This window comes from Odocoileus virginianus, chromosome 2 (assembly GCF_023699985.2).
Source record: "Odocoileus virginianus isolate 20LAN1187 ecotype Illinois chromosome 2, Ovbor_1.2, whole genome shotgun sequence".
NCBI classification, from domain to species: Eukaryota; Metazoa; Chordata; class Mammalia; order Artiodactyla; family Cervidae; genus Odocoileus; species Odocoileus virginianus.
The window spans coordinates 83,781,254-83,801,953 of record NC_069675.1 but is presented as its reverse complement, the minus strand read 5'-3'; the positions used below and the strand labels follow the sequence as shown (position 1 = coordinate 83,801,953).

The following is a 20,700-nucleotide window of genomic DNA, read 5'->3' as shown; positions in this document are numbered from 1 at the left end:
CTTCAGCTTCAGCATCAGTCCTTCCAATGAATATTCAGGACTGATTTCCTTTAGGATGGGCTGGTTGGATCTCCTTGCTGTCCAAGGAACTCTCAAGAGTCTTCTCCAACACCACAGTTCAAAAGCATCAATTCTTCAGCGCTCAGCTTTCTTTATAGTCCAACTCTCACATCCATACATGACTACTGGAAAAACCATAGCTTTGACTAGACAGACCTTTGTTGACAAAGTAATGTTGTACAGTTGTCTAGGGCATAAATTAAGGAGCTGCGCTGAACTCTAGAGAAACACCCCAGTACCTGGCACCTGCTGTGTAGGAGTAACTGCCCTTAGACTGGTGCCAGACTGTTGGATTTCCATTTTCAATGTCTGTTTTTTTTTAATATCCTGACACTGTTTGCCCTGCTAATTGCTGGTCTCTACCGCTCTTGGCGCCTGCTTCCCCAGTGCTGTGAGCTGGAGAACGCCATGGCCGGCTGCTTAGGTTGTGCACAGTGTAGGAGTCTGTGAGCTCTGGGTGGGAGGGCGGGAGGGCTGGGGCTTCCCTTGGGGAACAGAGTTCTGGCTGGACCTTCTGACAGTCACATTGGACACCTGGAAACCTCTGCCGTGAATGATTTTTGTCTGGCCTGATACATGCTTGGAAATTGTTTTCACTGAAGAAGACTCTAGAGAGTGCCTTGGACGGCAATGAGATCAAACCAGCCAATCCTGAAGGAAATCAACCCTGAATATTCATTGGAAGGAAACTGATGCAGAAGCTGAAGCTCCAATGCTTTGGCCACCTGATGCGAAGAGCCGACTCGTTGGAAAAGACCCTGGTTGATGGGAGAGATTGAAGACAGAAGAAGAAGGCAGCAGAGGATGAGATGGTTGGATGGCATCACTGACTCAATGGACATGAGTTTGAGCAGACTCTGGAGATGGGGAAGGACAGGGAAACCTGGCGTGTTGCAGTCCATGTTATTGTAGAGTCGGACACACAGCTGATGACTGAACAAGAACATCACAAGACTTCAGCACCGCAAGCTGTTTCCTATACTTACAGATTCCTGACCCAAATGAAAGCATGTCCTTAGTTGGACCAAAACAACCAAAGCAGTAAGGCTACTTACTGTCAGAGCCTGTGTTTGGTTGTCATACAGACACTACTGTGTATACATTGTACTTTGATTCCATTTTTTTTCAGAAAAGGCAGGGGCACTTCATTGTAACTCCTATGGTACACTGACTCCTCAAAATCAGGGAAGGGGGAGCAGGCCCAGGAGGAGAGCTCAGCTGAGAAGAGTGAGCGAGTGCCTGTTGGGGGCACCCAGTTCCCGGGGCAGGAAGCACTCACTGCTTCAGTTGGGGCTACTTTTATTAGGATGCTGTGCGGGCCAGCCCAGCCCTGTACGGGGGCCTGAGGGTATGACCTCGGAAAGTGTCGAGGTGACTCTCACTGCCTCGGGTGCTTGGGTCCTCGGTAGAGGTGGGCGGGGGTTCCGGGGGCCATCACAGGGTCCATCCACGTCCAGTCCCTTCACCAAGTTCATGAATACATCCCTTACGTTAAAAGTGAAAGTGTTCATCACTCAGCTATGTCTGACTCTTCGCGACCCCATGGACTGTAGGCTGCCATGCTCCTCTGACCATGGGATTTTCCAGGCCAAAAATACTGGAGCAGGTTGCCATTTCCTTCTCCAGGGGATCTTCCCGTCCCAGGGATCAAAACCTTGTCTCCTACACTGCAGGTGGATTCTTTACCCGCCACCAGGGAAGTCCTCCTTTAAACCTAAAACTTGACAAACTACATCAGTACTTGTATATTGTAAATTCTGGTTTACAAAGCTCTTGGACATCGTTTGTTTCATTTGCCATCCCCAGAGTCCTCGTCTTGCCCTCAGAGAGCCCTAGCCTTGCACTCAAGTGGCGTCACCTGGAGCTACTTAGAAACGCAGGACCCCCACCCCCCACCCCCAGGCCCTTGTCCCCTAGGCCTGCCAAACTCTGTTTTCCCAGGACATGAATCAGCCCATTCATGTCTGAGAAGCATCACCTGAGAGCTGAGGTTCTCAAAGTATGGTCCGTGGACCAGCAGCAGCACCACCTGGAACTAGTTAAAAGACACAGGCCCCACATACACCTACTGAATCGTGGTTCTCAGCTTCACCCAGTGACAGCACCTGAACAGCTGCTAGAACACTCTCTGCTGGGCGCCGTCTCCCAGAGTTCACCCTCCATTTGCATTTCTAATCAGTCCTGGCAACACTGAGCATGGTGTCGGAACCAGCTATGCTAAGGACAGCCCAGTGGACAGCTTCCCATCTTCCCCCGGGGAGACTTGAGGCCAGGGTGCCAGAGTGTTCACTCGGCTGCAGGTGTCCACCCTCAAGTTCTCAGAGCTGATGCATTGGAAACGGTGCTTTCGTTTTCGGTGATGGCTTAACTCAGCAATTTTAACGTCACATGGGCTTTAGAAGACGCTATGGATTGATGAGTCCTGGGCTCTTCTGTGCCGGCCCCCACGCCTCTGAGTTGACCACACAGCTGTAGGTGGGCTGTGGTGTGTTGTTTCGTCCTCTGCTCCCCAGTGGAAGAGGGTCGCTGTTTTCTGTGCACTTAGAACCTGAAAGATCAAAGCGGAGTGACTGCCAGAGACGCAGTGCTAAAGGCAGAAACCAGGTCAGCTGTCTCCCCTCTTTCTTGTGTGAAAGTTGCCAGTGTTTTTGGCAGCTGCCTGGTTTTGATCTTTCAGTTTGCGTTAAACACTCAAGAACTGCGTGGGCTCCCCGTCTCCCTTTTTAATTAAACAAACCATCAGAGTGACTCTGCTGCCAAGAACCAGGCCTGTGCGCGTGTGTTCATGAGGGCCCCGTGTGAGCGAGTGCGCAAGATACTGCATGGTGTGTGCACGTGTGTGCATGCGTGGTAGGCCTTGGGCAATGTTTTCACCAGTCCCTGGGGAGAAATCACCAAAAATGAAAGTGGCCTAGATGGTTATTCTTTGTCAGGTTTTCCTGCGTGTCTCTGAGGAACTGCTCTGTGGACTGGAAATAGGGAACCCCGATGTAGATGGCACGTTGTGGAGGGTGGGCACCTCCAGGGGAAGCAGGTGTTTGGCTCCTACCAGCCCCGCTCCCGCCGTGGGTCAGGAGTGAGCAGCCCTGACCACTCTTAAGGTCAGTTGCCTCCGGCAGGGAAGTGACCAGCAGAGCGCTGGCCTCGTTCTCAGCTCAGCTGCTGCTTAGCTGTGGGGTTTGGGGCAGTGTGTGACCTGACCCTCCCACTGTTTCCCCTTCTGTACAATGGGGCTAACACTGACCTCTCAGCAGATGTAAGCCTCGCAAGTGAGTAAGTGGCCCTGTGCTGTGGCACTCAGGCCACTTTGCCTGCTGCTTCTCCAAGAAGTTTTCTGTCTGGATGTTCGTTCTCTCGGATAAGCAGCCTTTGGAAAGAATATAAAACTGCTATGATCCTGCCAGGCATGCGCCTGCCTCGGGCCTCGGTGTGAGGAATTCCCTCTGCTGGGAACGCGCTCCCACCAGTGTTTCTCTATGCCTAGTGACCGCTTCCTTCAGACTCTGCTGCTTGTCACCTTCTAAAAACGCTTCCTGATCACTTTTCAAGAGTCCCATCTCTCGAGTAGCCTTATCTGTAAGATTCAGGCGTGCGTGCCTAGTCACTCAGTCATGTCTGACTCTTTGCGACCCCATGGACTGTAGCCCACCAGGCTCCTCTGTCCATGGAATTCTCCAGGCAAGAATACTGGAGTGGGTCGCCATTCCTTTCTCTGGGGGATCTTCCAACCCAGGGATGGAACCCAGATGTCCTGTATCACAGGCAGATTCTTTACCGTCTGAGCTACCAGGGAAGGATGCCCTTTGTAAGATCTGTAGCAGCTCCCAGACTGGAAAGAACTCAGAAACCTGTCAGCAGGTGTGTGGATAAGCCAGGTGATGGAAAACTGTTCAACAGGAATGGGAGGGAGCCACTGATGCAACAACACTGATGGCTGTCAAAGCAAGGATGAAAGAAGTCGGCAGAAAGCAGTGCACCGTGTAGGATTTCACATATGTGAAGCCCTGGAAAATGCAGGTTACTCTGTGAAGACAGAAGCAGACCCGCTGTTGCCTGGAGATGGAGGAATGAACAGCTGGGAGGTGGGGATTGCAGAAAGGCCCCGGGGGTGATGGGTGCACTCACTATCTGGATTTGGGCAGTGGTTTTCTGGGTGCATGTATGCATCATAACACCCACTCTGATGTGGGCAGATTATTGTACTAAGACATCAGTTACACCTCAGAACTACTTAACATTTTCTTGAGGTTACTCATGTAAAGCACTGCTGTCCACCACAACCATGTGTCAGTGGATATGGTCTGTATCTGCTGTATCCAGTATCAGAAGCCTCTCACCACCCGTGGCTGTTATGCACCTGAAACATGCTAGTGCAGCTGAGGAACTCAGTTTCTAACTTGATTTAGTTTTAAGCCACTTCAGTTTGGATGGGCCTGTGTAGCTAGTGTCTGTCGTACTGGACTGCACAGGTGTAAAGCCGTTCCTACTACTGTAACACTCCCTGCAGCACACGCAGATGCACGCACATGTGCACACTCTCTCTCTCTCTCTCTCTCTCTCTCTCCCTCCCTGCCCCAGCCCAGGTCTCAGGCTCCAGCTCCTGGAGAACACTTCGCAGCTCCAGGCAGGTGCAGCCTGTTTCCTTGGTGCATGCCCTTGGCTCGTGCTGAAGCCTCTACTAGGAATGTCCTTGTTTGAAGCAGTGAGGTTTGAGGTCTTTGCAGCTCTCTGTCCTCCCACACAGAGGTGCTGCTGGGGCCTGTGCACGTGTGAACAGGTGTTTGCCCTTCTTTGAAGTGTTGACTTTACGTCCTTAATTCTGTGATTTCCAGTAGTCATGTATGGATGTGAGAGTTGGACTAAAAAGAAAGGTGAGCACCAAAGAATTGATGCTTTTGAACTGTGGTGTTGGAGAGGATTTTTGAGAGTTCCTTGACTGGGAGGAGATCCAACCAGTCCATCCTAAAGGAAATCAGTCCTGAATATCCATTGGAAGGACTGATATTGAAGCTGAAGCTCCAATCCTTTGGCTACCTGATGCGAAGAACTGACCCATTGGAAAAGACCCTGAAGCTGAGAAAGATGGAAGGCGGGAGGAGAAGGGGATGACAGAGGATGAGATGGTTGGATGGCATCACTGACTAAATGGACATGAATTTGAGTAAACTCTGGGAGTTGGTGATAGACAGGGAGGCTTGGCGTGGTGCAGTCCATGGGGGTCACAAAGAGGTGGACACGGCTGAGCAACTGAACTGAACTCTGTGATTGAGCAGCGTTTGCTCAAGTTAAAAAGGAAAAAAACCCCTGTTGATCTCAGTGTCATCATTTCGGTCTCTGGTTTCTCATAGATTAGGCATATTAAAATAAGCTTATATGACACAGCTGCATTTCAGGTAAGGCTCTTTAGCCATGTTTTATATATGGCCTTTTAAGAAAACACTGATTGTCCCCGAAGAGTGAGGGTTTTTGAGGAGAGCCCTTGAAAGACCTATTCTTTTCTAGACTCAAAAGCCAAGAAGATTCTGCCCAGCAGCTTTTCTGTGCTGAGTCTTCTCGTTGTTTGTTGTTTAGATGCCAAGTTGTGTTGGACTCTTTACAACCCCATGAACTGCAGCACGCCGGACTTCCCTGTCATTCACCATCTCCTGGAGCTTGCTCAGGCTGATGGCCATAGAGTCGATGATGCCATCCAACCATCTCATCCTCTGTCGTCCCCTTCTCCTTCTGCCCTCAGTCTTGCCCAGCATCAGGTTCTTTTCCAATGAGTCAGTTCTTCACATCAGGTGGCCGAAGTATTGGAGATTGAGCTTCAGCATCAATCCTTCCAGTGAACACTCAGGACTAATCTCCTTTAGGATGGACTGGTTGGATCTCCTTGTAGTCCAAGGCTCTTCTCTTTGCTGCTCCTGAGAACAGTGCACTGTGATGTGAGAATCCTTTCTAGCATCAGGCTTCTGGACGGATCCCTAGGGCAGCACAGGTGTGGTCACTGCCTGAGTCAGGAAGGAGGACACACGGAGGGTCCCGGGGGTCAGGCTGGGACCAGAGACGGAGCTTTGCCTGGCTCAGCAGCTGCTGGTGACCACTAATGAGCTGAAGAAGCAGCTGAGACCTTGCCCCTGTGTCAGGGGAAGTATTGGTGGGGAGCAGATTTTAGAGTATTAAAGTGGCAAAGCTAGGGTCGAGGAATTTTGAAACCGAAACATAATAATTAGGAAGAAGCCATGTGGAAAGATGGCTGCTGTCTGGCTGTATTCCCCTGCCCGCCACCACCTCCTTCTCTGTCTCTGCTGATCAGCTGTGACATTACCGAGGCCGCCCTTGGTCTCTGATAGCCCGTCTGCCTGTCTGTCCAGGACTGACTCATTCTTCTCCTACTGAGATTATGGACGTTTGATCACTTATCAGCTCCTCTTGTCAAGACATATCCAAGTGAACCCAGGGAAAGGGAAGTCCTCCTCTCTAAGGGGAGGACTGTTAAAGATTGCCTGTGTGCTCTTGGTGTTAGATCCGTACTTACTAGCAGCGATTAAGAGTTATAATTTTTACTCAGATCAAGCTTGGTAGTTTCAGAAAAGCCATTTTACTTATACTTGTTAAAAGTAAGTCAGAAGAGAAGAGAAAGCCCAGTGCTTGCCCAGTGCTAGGGAAAATATTTGTGTTGGGACTCCCAGGGGTGATTTTAATTCTTCCCGTAGATCGTAACGGTTTCATTGCTGGTAAGTTGAGGCTGGAGCCCCTGAGCACGAGGCTTGTGCGGTGAGAGCCCTTGGCTGTGGTTTTCACCTCTCGTGGCCAGAATGGGGATGGTTTGTTCAGCTGTGGACCCGAGACTGTGGGACAGCTCTGGTACAGGCTGTCCGAGGGGGGCCCGGAGCTGGTCCTTCCTGTGCCGGGCCTGGGTGGGACACCTGGCCTCCGCACATGGTTCAGGGCTCAGGCGGAGACGAGGACCAGTCATTTCCTGGACGCTCACCCTGAGTCACTGTGTGTTGTTCAGGGTGCGTATGAGAGCAGGTAGGCACAAAGGGCAGGCAGAAGCTGGAGCCTGGAGTGCAGGTGGGGTGCTTTACTAGTAAACCCACTGTTCATAACAATTTCTTCTTTAAAAAAGGAAAAGCAGCTTTATGAGCTGTATTGTATATCATAAAATTCACCCATTCCATTTCTGCAAGTCAGAGATTTCTAGTAGCTTTACCAAGTGTGCAGCCGCCACCTCGAATCAATCTGGGGACATTTCCTCCCCTCCCGCCCCCAGTAAGTTCCTTCCTGTCCCCTCATAGTTAATCCCCATTTCCACCCCCAGCCCTGGGCAACCACTGATCTACTTTCCGTCTCTTTTGTAATAATTTCACTAATTATGTTCTGATTAGAGAAGTGATAGCTTCTTATTTTAGATCATTTGAGTAACCCCAGAAAGAGAGTGGCTGGAAGGAGGGCCGGAACCCCCTTGGTGGCATCCTCTCCAGGCTCTCTTTCTAGCTCTTACCCTCCGCTGCCCCCTCCGCCCACCTGGCCGAGGTGCTTCCCCTTCTCCTCGGTCCTGTGCCGGGATGCTTTCCACCCTATCCCACAGCGCAGAGTCCTCCCCGTCTTTAAAGGTCCATCCCACGTGACCCCCCATCAGCAAAAGATTTCCCTGGTGTTCAAACTGAAGGCGATTCTCTCTTCTGAGCAATTCCATGGTGTTCTATTTATGGCTCGTAGGGTTTCCGTGTGGCACCTACATGCTTCATCTTCCTTACTAAACGGTGAGTCATGAGGACTGAGCTTCTGTCTAATGCGTCTTTGTCTCCCAAGCCCTCTCACCTGCTCCATCTCCCGTTGCCCCCTGAGTGCCCCGCGTGCCTCCTTCATCACTGTCATCACGGCTGTGATGGCTGTTACCTGTCACGCCCACCTTGTCCCCAGTGTCCAGCATGAAAGCTGGCCCCATGTTTGCACGTTCCTTAGGTTTTTACTCTAATATTTAACTCTTGAGTGCTGAACCCTGGTTTACCTCTTGAGTGCTGAACCCTGGTTTACCTCTTCTCTCCTAATACCTGTCCTCACTACCTGACTTCTTATTTCAATTAAAAAAATAACAATAAATAATAATAAAGTCTTTTTTTTGGCCTCACCACACAGCTTGTGAGATTTTTAGTTCCCTGACCAGGGGTTGAACCCAGGCTCTCTGCAGTGAGAGTGTGGAGTCCTAACCACTGGACTGCCAGGGAATTCCTGATAACAGTCTTAAAATAGACGTGTAAACAAATTCTGGGTGCTATTCTTCTTCCTTGCTGTGCAGAACCTTGTTTTTCTCACTCATTCATGCATGCACTCACATGTAATGCACCTGTCGTAGAAACACATCAGAGTTCTTCCTGGAAACACAAGTTTTAATCAGCAAGCACCTATTTTTTTTCCCCCAACCCACCGTGTATCTATTTGTTCCAGTGTCTTTAGCTCAGCCTCCTGCCCTGAGCGGCTCTGACACCCCGTCCCCAGGCCATTCCTGCTGCCCCTGGTCTTACACTGGCCTTGTCTAGGCAGCACTCAGGACTGAACCAACCTGTTGGACTCCAGCCAGGACTCTGCAGTCCAGTGGACGAAGGGGCAGAGTCGAGGCTTAGGAATTGGAACAGTCACGTTCTTCCCAAGCCCAAGTCAGCCCATCTGACTGCTCAGAACCACTGGTATCTGTACAGAGCCCAACATGTTGCATGTTGTGTGTCTTACACTTTTCGTTTAACTCTTGGTGTCTACATATTTATGAAGACTCTTGAGTGTCCCTTGGACTGCAAGGAGATCAAACCAGTCAACCCTAAAGGAAATCAACCCTGAATGTTCATTGGAAGGACTGATGCTGAAGCTGAAACTCCAATCCTTTGGCCACCTGATTTGACTCTTGGAAAAGACCCTGATGCTGGGAAAGGTTGAAGACAGGAGGAGAAGAGAGCAGCAGAGGATGAGATGGTGGATGGCATCACTGACTTGATGGACGTCAGTTTGAGTAGTCTCTGGGAGTTGGTGATGGACAGGGAAGCCTGGTGTGCTGCAGTCCATGGGGTCACAAAGAGTTGGGCATGGCTTAACGACTGAACACCAACAGCATATTTATTCTTCCTCTGAAATGGCAAGCATTGATTTGTTCATCTGTAGCCAACTTTCTACTGTCTGTAGAATAGGTGCTCAATAAATACATGGTGAATGAGTTAACGAATTCCCACATTCATAATATGATGTTTAAAGCTATTAATGTATGTCTAGATTCTGCCTCTTACTGTTGTTCAGTTCAGTCACTCAGTTATGTCTGACTCTTTGTCACCCCATGGACTGCAGCACGCTATGCTTCCGTGTCCTTCCTCTCCCAGAGCTTGCTCAAACTCATGTCCATTGAGGCAGTGATGTCATCCAACCATCTTATCCTCTGTCGTCCCCTCCTGCCTTCAGTCTTTCCCAGCATCAGGGTCTTTTCCAATGAGTCAGTTGGCTCTTCACATCAGCTGGCCAAAGTATAGGAGCTTCAGCTTCAGTATCAGTCCTTCCAATGAATATTCAGGGTTGATTTCCTTTAGGATTGACTGGTTGGATCTCCTTGAAGTCCAAGGGACTCTCAAGACTCTTCTCCAACACCACAGTTCAAAAGCATCAATTTTTCAGTGTTCAGCCTTCTTTATGGTCCAGCTGTCACATCCATACATGACTACTGATAAAACCCTAGCTTTGACTTGATGGACCTTTGTTGGCAAAGTGATGACTCTGCTTTTTAATATGCTGTCTAGGTTTGTCATAGCTTTTCTTCCAAAGAACAAGCATCTTTTAATTTCATGGCTGCAGTCACCATCTGCAGTGATTTTGGAGCCCAAGAAAATTAAGTCTCTCACTGTTTTCATTATTTACCCATCTATTTGCCATGAAGTGATGAGACTGGATGCCAGGATCTTAGTTTTTTGAATGTTGGGTTTTAAGCCAGCTTTTTCAAACACCTCTTTCACTTTTATCAAGAGGCTCTTTAGTTTCTCTTTGCTTTCTGCTTTAAGGGTAGTGTCATCTGCATATCTGAGGTTATTGATATTTCTCCCGGCAGTCTTGACTCCAACTTGTGTTTCAACCAGCCAGTCATTTTGCTTGATGTACTCCGCACATAAGTTAAATAAGCAGGGTTACAATATACAGCCTTGACATACTCCTTTCCTAATTTTGAACCAGTCCATTTTTCTGTGTCCTTGACCTGCATACAGGTTTCTCAGGAGGCAGGTAAGGTGGTTTGGTATTCCCATCTCTTCAAGAATTTTCCACAATTTGTTTTTCCTACGCTAGAGTCAAAGGCTTTAGCGGAGTCAGTGAAGCAGAAGTAGATGAGTGCTATGGAGAACAGAAAAGCTTGAAGCTTCCCCTTAGGATTTGTGGCGTGTGTGAGCTTGATAAGACGAATGTAGGGTGGAACCTGTTAAGTCCTTTAAGAAATTTTTTAGAAAGAAAATACTGGGTATTTCCTCGCTGGTCCAGTGGTTAAGAATCTGCCTTCCAATGCAGGGGACACTGGTTCAATCCCTGGTCTGGAAACTAAGATCCCACATGCCACAGGGCAACTAAGCCGGAGTGCCACAACTAAATCCTGACATAGCCAAAGATAATAATTTTTTTTTTTTCAAAGAATATATTGGAGAATCCGTGTCAGGGTGGGCATTGCTTCCTGCTGAGCAGTTGGGATGTTAATGAAAATGGTGGAGTCATCCTCGTGGATGGGCAGGTTTTGGGCATCAGGGGCAAGGGGAAGACTGTGAGCTCAGGATGGAGTACATCATCCGTGAACTTAGACTCTGGGGAGCAGGAAACTACAAAGACGTCTGTTCAGCTGGACACGGGGATGAAATGTGGCAGATGAGGTTGGACTATGAGGGTCGAGATGCAGAAGTAGGTTTGGTTTTTATCAGGAACACATCGGAGAAACCGGACAACCGCGAGGAAGGGGTTGGGGCGGGCAGAGGAGATGATGTTTCAGTCCAGAAAAGGGGCAGGGAGGTGAGAAGGCAGAAGGAGCGTGTGGATGGGTAGCGGGTGAAGAGGCCGGAGCCCCAGGAGGCAGGCTGAGTGCCAAGCTGGCGGGCGGGGACGTGGGACACGTGTGGGGACACGGCTCCCCCCCACGGCTCAGCGGAAACCCAGGCGCTCTCGTGTTGGGGGTGAGTCACCTGCACGGCCTCACCTTAGACTCAGATTTTCAGTATTTAAATCCTAACTGCCCAGGCCAATCCTGGCAAGTCATAGCTGAGGGTGTTGTGCCCCTGCTGGTGCATGCCCAATCGAGCTGTGGGAACCTCAGACAGAAGTTACCCCAGAAGGCATTTCGGAGACAACCGTTGTGACTTGACCATTTATCTGGCTGGGGAGGTGGCTGGTGCAGGCATGGTTACGCACCTTGCTAGTAGTAGTTTTCAGGTAAATTTCTTCCTCCATTTTGAAAGTTCATATGCTGAATAGTGCATGGAAATCAGATCCCACGATGCTGTAAAAGTTGTGATGGTGGTTGGCCTTCCAGCCCAAGGTAGTTCTACCAAACATGAAATTTTCCTTAGTCGGGTTGTGAGAAGGAAGGGTCTTACACAAAGCTCCTCCTGTCTCTCTCCATTGACGATCCCGTAATTTCGGTGCAGGTCTCTGAAGTGACACAGGCACCCGCTGCAGCGGGCCTCATGGCAGCTGTGCTGACTTGGGGGGCGTGTGCAGGGGAGGTGAGCACCGAGAGCCTCAGCTTTCTTCTCCCTGGGGAGGGATTCTCATCGGGTTGAGAACCCAGGGACTCTGCGCCTTGAGCTTTCTTGCTCACTGAAGCTTGGTGTCTTCCAGTTGGCTCACAGCTGAGTGGCCGGCAGGGACAGGCCCCGAGTGTGTCAGAATGCTTTGGTTCCCCTCGATTTAATCCATGGTGACAACTTGCTAAGCCACCATCTCTTGCCTTCTTGCTTCAGGGGGAAGAGCAGGCGACCTCAAGACCGCTTGTCCCTCCTTTTCTCACTTACCTGCTTTCTCCAGCCGTCCCCACCCCCTCAGTACTTGTTCCGTCTCTCTCACACACATTCTCTTTTAGTTTCCTTTGTTGGTGGCCGTGCTGTAGAGACTGGGGGTGCTGTGGACCCCCAGAACTGACCAGAGCCACAGCCCCAGGGCATGGATGGAGCTGTGAGAGGAGGAAGTGTTGGTGGTCTCCCGTTCTTGGATCTTTCAAGTGCTTCTGTCATTGATTTTTTTTTTTTCCTTCATTGTGATGGTTATCTTTCCACAGATTTCATAGCCCAGTAATAGGTTAATATTTTGTGAAATATAAACAGATGTAGACTTTTCACTGTTAGGTTTTCATTCATAAGATGACATCGTTACGGAGACTGTTAAGAATGATGGGGTTTTAGGGAAAGTTTATCACCACGTGTTCTTTTAACCTCCTTACTGTCCTTGCTTTAGATTAAAAAGGAAATGGAATAAGAATATTTCTCTGTTGTTTTTTTTTTTTTTTTTTGTCTTTTAGATTCAGAACATGAACAACATAATCTCCTTCCCTCTGGACAGTTTGCTGAAGGGGGACCTGAAAGGAGTGAAAGGGGTATGACCTGCGGAGTCCTGTCCGGGGGGCGGTGGTTTGAGGACGGCGTTGCAGTCTGGCTGGCCCATCCAGGCAGATACCCCTCAGGTCTTCCTGAAATGGCGGGACAGCTCCATGGCACCTCGGGTTCCCTTGACTGGCCACCTTGGCACCACTATTCAGCCCTAACAGTGGTGACCCGTGGCTTTCCCACTTGTCCCGCTGGTGCTTGAGATGTGGGAGGGAAAGAAACAGGAAACTATGAATGACTATGGGCTCGGCCAGCGGAGCAGGGAAGCCTGTGTGCATTCTGGTTTTCCAGCTGGTCTAGCCCTGATTGACCCCTGTACAGGCCCCTTGCAGGGACGTGGTCTCCCCACTGGGAGATCAGCACCAGCAAGGCCTGAGCCACCTTCATTCTTGTATCCTGCAAAAGGCGCCCATCCTTGAGGCCTCACCAGCCTCCCACAAACCCTCGAGCCGTAAACTGTGTCCCGAGCACATGTGTGTATGGCCCAAGTGCAGTGTGGGGCCAGGTGCTGAGCAGAAAGTCACTCGTGCCTGTCTCTGACACAGACAGGTGTGTGATACAAAAGGGAGACGACCATGCCCCAGTCCTTAGGAGGCCGAGTTCTCTGATCCTCAGCGGCCTCTGCAAGGCCACCCTGGGGTCTCTGCAGAGGCAAGCTGTGCAGGGAGAGCTGTCCGGGCAGGGAGTCTGGCTGGGTGAGCCGTTAGGAGTGAAGACGCTGAGGAACGTTACTCATTGTCCCCTGGGGCCCCAGAGAACATGTCAGGGGAGGTAGGCAGGAAAATGGGAGGGCGGGGCACACAGGGCAAGTCCTGCCCCGGGGCGAGTGGAGGTGAGGCTGATGGGGTGGGCTGGCCCCCTCCCTGGAGGCTTTAGGTGCCAGGCTGTGGAGCTTGGGCTTTGTCGGAAGGCTGGAGAAGAGCCAGAAAGAATTAGAAATCCCCGCAACAGAAGGGTTTTCTCTTCCAAAAGAGCCCTGTTAAAGGGAGCATACATAGGTGGGAACAACTTGATGGAATTTCTGGTGGCTCAGTACATTTTTAAGCCAGGTTTCATCAGAGAATGTGAGGTTCTGAGTTCTAGACAGAATCGTGCAATTCTCTCCTAGTTCACATTGTAGAGAATCCGCCTGCAATGCAGGAGACCCAGGTTCAATTCCTGGGTTGGGAAGATCCCGCTGGAGAAGGAAATGGCGACCCACTCCAGTATTCTTGCCTGGAGAATCCCATGGACAGAGGAGCTGGGCGGGCTACACAGTCCGTGGGGTCACAAGAGTCTAACATGACTGAGCGCCTAAACCATCAGGTCACAGGAAACAGTAAATGGCTTTTATATTCTTGTTTTGGGGCCCACATCAGGGGTACGTGTGTTGAGATTCCTGTATTAATAATAAAAGAAAAAAAACAGAGTCCTTTTATTTCAGAGGGATAAATACTTGAAGATTAAATGTTATGTCTTTCTGGGTTTAATTTCAGAATAATTCTGGGGCAGAGGGCAGGGTCTAGGTGAAACAAGACATGCTGTGAGTTGATAACTCATTGTAACTAGCTGATTGGCACATTATACAATTCTCTCCACTTCTTTCTGTGTGCATTTTGTATATTCCATAATAAAAATTTCTTAGAAAAGAAATGCCACCACTAGTCTAATTAAAAAGCCTATACTTAGAGCTTAGGCTCTTTATTTTTCATGAGATCACGTATGTCATTTATCACAGAAATTAATACTCCTTTCAGGGCTAGTCTTGAGAGAATTAAGTTTATCTTGCCCAGAAGTTCATGATTAGTCCAGTTTAACTTATGCCTCTCTGTTTACAGGATTTGAAGAAGCCTTTTGATAAAGCTTGGAAGGACTATGAAACAAAAATGTGAGTGTTTTTGTTTTAAAAAATAAGTGTGGGTAACGAGGCTTTAATTTAAGATCGCGCTTTTATTGCTTAAAGGTATTGTCTGAATGAACCTTAATCCAGGAAAGAATTCACCCAGAACTCTGTTGCCCTGTTCTGCTGTGATTCTAGATGTTTTCTTCCGTACCGGGTGTCTGCCTTCCTGATGTTAACCTCTTCAGTCAGGCGTTTTCTTGTCCGTCCTCTTCTGTCCTGTGACTGCCTGATTGTTGTTTTCAGGAATGTTAATTGACTGCTGCTGGTTGACTTTAGGCAGCTGTTGTAACATTTCTGATCACAGTTTCTTGATTCCTGGAGTGGAGAGGATCGAGCTAGCTAGAACTGGGTGAGCGATTGTGGAGATAATGGTTTCGGTTATTTTAAATACCTGAGAAGTAGAAAATATGTTTTAATGCCTCATGTTTGCTTTGTAATGGCTGTGCATTGGGTAATAAGAGTTTTCTCAGTGGAAATAGAAACTTTTATATGAAATCATCTGGGAAAGTGGGAAGTGTTCAGAAGAAAACCTTTTCAGATGTCGCTGTTGTTGATCACTCGCAAAGTCAGGTCCGACTCTTGGTGACCCCATGGACTGCAGCACGCCAGGCTCCCCAGTCCTTCAGTATCTCCTGGAATTTGCTCAAATTCACATCCATGAGTTGGTGATGCCATCTAGTCATGTCATCCTCTGCTGCTCTGTCTTCCGTTTGCCCAAGTTAATCCTTCCCAACATCAGGGTCTTTTCCAATGAGTCAGTCTTTTCCAAACAGGTGGCCAAAGTGTTGGAGCTTCAGCATCAGTCCTTCCAGTGAATATTCAGGGTTCATTTCCTTTAGGATTGACTGGTTTGATCTCCTTGCAGTCCAAGCGATTCTCAAGAGTTTTTTCCAGCCCTGCAGTTTGAAAGCATCGATTCTTCAGTGCTCAGCCTTCCTCATGGTACAAGTCTCACATCCGTACATGACCACCAGAGAAAACATAGCTTTGACTGTACGGACCTTTGTCAGCAAAGTGATGTCTCTGCTTTTTAATACGCCATCTAGGTTTGTCATAGTTTTCCTTCCAAGGAACAAATGTCTTGTAATATCATGACTTGCAGTCACTGTCAGCAGTGATTTTGGAGTCCAAGAAAATAAAATCTGTCACTGCTTCCACCCTTTCTCCTTCTATTCCATGAAGTGATGGGACTGGATGCCCTGATCTTGGTTTTTTGAATGTTGAACTTCAGGCCAGCTTCTTCACTCTCCTTTTTCATCCTCATAAAGAGACTCCTTAGTGCCTCTTCACTTTCAGCCATAAAGGTGGTATCATCTGTGTATCTGAGGTTGTTGGTATTTCTCCTGGCAATCAGATGTAGCTATAGGTAGGTACTTGGGTTTGTTTGTTTTTACCAGCCCCGGGCATCTGTTCAGAGGTGGAAGATCACAAAGCTCACACCAAGCAATACCAAATCTTTGGTGCTCATCCTGTCCTAGAAATCTAAAGTTCCCGTACTCCGGATTCTGGAGTTTTTCTAATGGCGCACATTCACATATTAGCACAGATTATTAAACCAGAATGCTTTGAAGGTTGGCTCAACCCAGAGAGGCTCCAAACTCACTATGCTTGGCCCATTATTGTCCTGCATCCATGTGCCGATTCAGTTCAGTAAACAAGAAGGGGATCCGAATTCCTGCTGTATAGACGGGACACCGGGCCTCGGTATTTGCTCTGGTCAGTCACAAGGGACAATTGAGCCAAGGGCGGGATGTGAGTTTGCCCGTTTCCATTCAGCTGCTGTCACTGCCAGACTCACGGGCCTTAGAGAAAAGGCTTCTGTGCATTTCTGAACCTGGGACGTGAGGGGGGTCTCTGAGGAGGGTTGCTGGGGAGAGTCTTCAGGTTCTGAAAGTGAAAGGTTTGAAAGAAGAATATCAAATTCTATAAATAATAGAATAAATATGGTGAGGACTCAAAAAATCCCAGAACTGGAGGACAAATGAGCACCACCCTTTAAAACTCAGAGACATTGTGATGCTGGGAAAGGCTCTTGAGAGTCCCTTGGACTGCATGGAGATCAACCAGTCAGTCCTAAATGAAACCAACCCTGAATATTCATTGGAAGGACTGACGTTGACGCTCCAATCCTTTGGCACCTGATGCAAAGAGTCAACTCATTGAAAAGACCCTGATGCTGGGAAGGACTGAGGGCAGGAGGAGAAGGGGACCACAGAGGACAAGAAGATTGGATGACCTCATTGACATCATCATGAGTTTGAGCAAACTCCAGGAGATGGTGGGGGACAGGGAAGCCTGGTGCGCTGCAGTCCATGGGGTCGTAAAGACTTAGCAACTGAAAAATAACAGCAACAATCCTGGGATAAATTTTAAAATTCACTCTACCCACTTACATGTGAGATTAGATTATCCTGAGAGGCCCTGTGGTGTGTAACAAACAGCTTTAAGACGTCTTTAAAATTCCTGGCCTGCAGTTCCATACCTGACCATTTTGAGAGTGACGGACGTCTGGACTGGATCTCAGACCCTTTGTAGTAGCGGTGGCGTCAGGGGCGCCTTGGGGCTGCGTAATTCTCCCGTGACCTCAGGGGCCTCCAGCCACACTCCCTCCTGGGGCGTGAATCACTGCAGCAACATCTCTACCAAGTGGTCACCTTCGACTCACCCTCAAGTCAGTGACTGTCTACTGTGCACCTAGTACTGTGCTTCAGATAAAAAACAAGAATTAGGGGCTCTGTTTCTTGCCTCTTCTTGGGGACTTAGAAGTCCCCAAGCGACGGGGACTCTGGACCCAGAGGAACCCATTTCATGTTGAGCACTCTGCGGAGTGTTGCTTGTTAGTGTTGGTGTCCGCCTTGGGGTGCTGTGCGAAGTCTCTGCCCTTCTCTTGGTGGTAGCCTTGACGCTTCTGAGGGCTCTCTGTGGCTTTTGTTTAGTTTCCTTTTCTCCCGAATAAAAGTCTAATTAGTAGTTCAAGCCCTTCCTAACTGATGTGACTTGTAGCTACCCTGGTTCTCCGTCTCAGGACATGCTCCAGGGAGGGGTCAGCTGGTACCCTGTCCCGCACACTGGACTCAGGAGCACAGTCAAGCCAGGAGATACAGACAGAGGGGAATGAAGCTTAAAAACGGGAAAGGCCATCTGTTTCCTTCTGTGACTGTGAAAGTGTTAGAGCTCAGTTGTATCCAACTCTTCGCAACCCCATGGACTATAGCCCCCCCAGGCTCCTTTCTCCATGGAATTCTCCAGACAGAAATACTGGAGTGGGTTGCCAATTTCCTTCTCCAGGGCATCTTCCTGACCCAGGGGTTGAACCCAGGTCTCCTGCATGGCAGGCAGATTCTTTACCATCTGAGCCTCCAGAGAAGTCCTCTGTGACCTTGAGCACTGTCCCAGTGGAGTTGCTTTGGGAGCATTTTCTGAGTTCAGTACTCAACAGAAAGGGCCAAGATGGATATTTTTGGGGACAAATCGCATCTTTTCTTCCCAGTGAGTTCAAGTCCGTCCTGTGCCAAGGCATCTTGGGGAGCATTTGTGTCCAGGGTGGGTGTCAGGATTGCAGAGGGGGCTCCCCAGTCTGGAGGTGTCTTGACTGATTCTCACTTTTCCACCTGTTAGAACCAAGATAGAAAAGGAGAAGAAGGAACATGCCAAACTCCATGGGATGATCCGCACGGAGATCAGCGGGGCTGAGATTGCGGAGGAGATGGAGAAGGAGCGGCGCTACTTCCAGCTGCAGATGTGCGAGGTGGGCGTGCGAGGTGGGCGGGCAGGGCCCACCAGAGGCCTCAGGCCAGCACGGAGGTGCTATTGTCCACTTTCTGCCCCTCAGGGAGCCTTAGGCTCCTGGAGTGTGGGATTAGATTAATCTGACATCAACCTTTATTAAAGGTAGGGAAAGACTCATTTGAAAGATGGAGGAGGAAATGGCAACCCATTCCAGTATCCTTGCCTGGGAAATCCTGTGGACAGAGGACCCTGGTGGGCTATAGTCCATGGGGTCGCAAAAGAGTCGGACATGACTTATCGACTAAACAACAGGACTTGAAAGAAGGTTCTTTCTGCCTCACACAGATCCTCCTGGAAACACCTCTTCTCTGCTTTAAGTCAGCTAGAATACCCTCTTAAAGTGAAGTCGTTCAGTCATGTCCAACTGTTTATGACCCCAAGGACTGTAGCCTACCAGGCTCCTCCGTCCATGAAATTTTCCAGACAAGAGTACTGGAGTGGTTGCTGTTTCCTTCTCCAGGGGGTCTTCCCGACCAGGGGATTGAACCTGGGTCTCCCGCATTGCAGGCAGATGCTTTACCATCTGAGCCATCAAGGAAGCCAGAATACACCCTTAGATGCTTTTAAGGAGGTACCAGGGTGGTGAGACCCCCCTCCCCCCCGCAGCCGTGGTCCCCTCTGTGAGCGTGAGGGTCTGTTTCCAGAAGCCCCTGCCTCTGCAAGTGCCCACCCCCCCCCCACCCTGGGCTCCACCTGCTCGGGGTAGGGATGCTCCCAAGGCCTGAAGTCCTCTGTCCCATTCCACCTGCAGCCTGAGTCCTCGCCTCTGGGAGGCGAAAACGGCAGGACCGACACTCAGAACTTTTCTTTGCTGGAGGTTCAGGGATGGAATGGAGAAGGACATGGCAACCCACTCCAGTACTCTTGTCTGGAAAATCCCACAGACGGAGGAGCCTGGTAGGCTACAGTCCATGGGGTTGAGCAGAGTTGGACACGACTTAGCGACTTCACTTTCATTTTTCGCTTTCATGCATTGGAGAAGGAAATGGCAACCCACTCCAGTACTCTTGCCTGGAGAATCCCACAGACGGAGGAGTCTGGTGGACTGCTGTCTATGGGGTCGCACAGAGTTGGACATGACTGAAGTGACTTGGCGGCAGCAGCAGGGATGGAAAGTCCCCAAGACCACCCATGCAAGCCTTTGCTTCCAGCCTTTTTTTCATGCCTTGCTTGGGAGTCTGTTGGTCGAAACAGCTCATGGAAGCAGTTCCCCCTTCGCCAGAGGGCTCATGCCTCCAGGCAGTGGCAGTGGAGTGTCCGTGTTTGGTGGCATTTGTGTTCCCCCACTGCAGTGCAGACGTACATTTTGAGTGTGCCCATGCAGGCGTGATGTTTGTGATAGGCACTGAGACTCGGTTCAGCCAGCAATCCATTCCCTGTAAGCCATCCACAGCAAAGCTCATCAAAAGGCACTCTGTGATTTTAGGATGTTTGTTAATTACAGCAAGCACCTAGCCTTTCCATATGTATATCTTAGGAGTGTATTTAAATGAGTTTCTATTCCCAGGGCACACTAAGTGGTCTTCGGAGGAGAATCAGTCCCTGGGACGAGAGACGTTTGTCTGATATTAGTACAGCCATACCAACTCTCTTTTGGTTTCTGTTTGCATGGGGTTTCTTTTTCCAGTCTTTTACTTTCAACTTACACATATATTTGGCTCTGAAGTGTGTTTCCTGTGGGCAACCTATATTTGGGTCCTGTTTTCTTTATCCAGTCTGACAATCTCTGCCTTTTGATGGGATTCTTTAATCATTCACATTTGATGTTACTGTCTATGTGGTTGTGATAGTAACATCAAAAAAGTCTGTTCTTTTACTTTTTTTTTTAATGTCTTAGGTCTTTTTTGTTCCTCTCTTTCTCCTTTGCTGCTTTGTTTTTCATGACGTGAATATTTAGAAAGGTGTAACTAAACTCAGAGTGTTCCTGTAGATAGGAGAGTGGATGTTTTCATCCACATGCTGTTTTATCCCAGCAGGCATCACTTAGACTAACACCTGCCTAGCCTGTTTCGCACAGTGTTGGAGAAATCAGCCCGGACGACAGGAGACAGGGACAAGGAAGCAAAACCGCTGCATGTCATGCAGACACAGGGCGTTGCTTTTATTGAAGTGGGATAAAATGAAGTAGCAGTGTTTCACGGAGAGTGGATTTGGAGGGGCATGTGTGTGAGTTCAGGTTGTGCTCTCTCTTTGGCTAGTGAGGAGGAAAGCTGTCAACCTGAACTCTGCAGGACTGCTTATTCAAGTACGTTTAGGGACGAGAGACTCGGCCTGGGTGTTACTGGCGTTTCCTCACGGTGAGGGTGTGCTTTCTGTAGCGTGCAACCGGTGTGCATGGGCTTGTCCTTGTCTGGGCGAATGGACTGTGAGGACTGT

General features: G+C 49.2%; 1 protein-coding gene across 3 annotated transcripts in view; it reads left to right on the top strand.

The window, feature by feature from the left end:
- The window catches only part of ASAP2 (ArfGAP with SH3 domain, ankyrin repeat and PH domain 2), a 154,808-nt gene that overhangs the window by 71,497 nt on the left and 62,611 nt on the right, over positions 1–20,700 (top strand). For all 3 annotated transcript variants that reach the window (XM_070451860.1, XM_070451854.1, XM_020912045.2), the window contains exons 4-6: positions 12,569–12,643; positions 14,471–14,520; positions 18,154–18,283. In XM_070451860.1, coding sequence (XP_070307961.1) covers positions 12,569–12,643; positions 14,471–14,520; positions 18,154–18,283 — 255 coding nt within the window. The remainder of the gene's footprint in view (positions 1–12,568; positions 12,644–14,470; positions 14,521–18,153; positions 18,284–20,700) is intronic.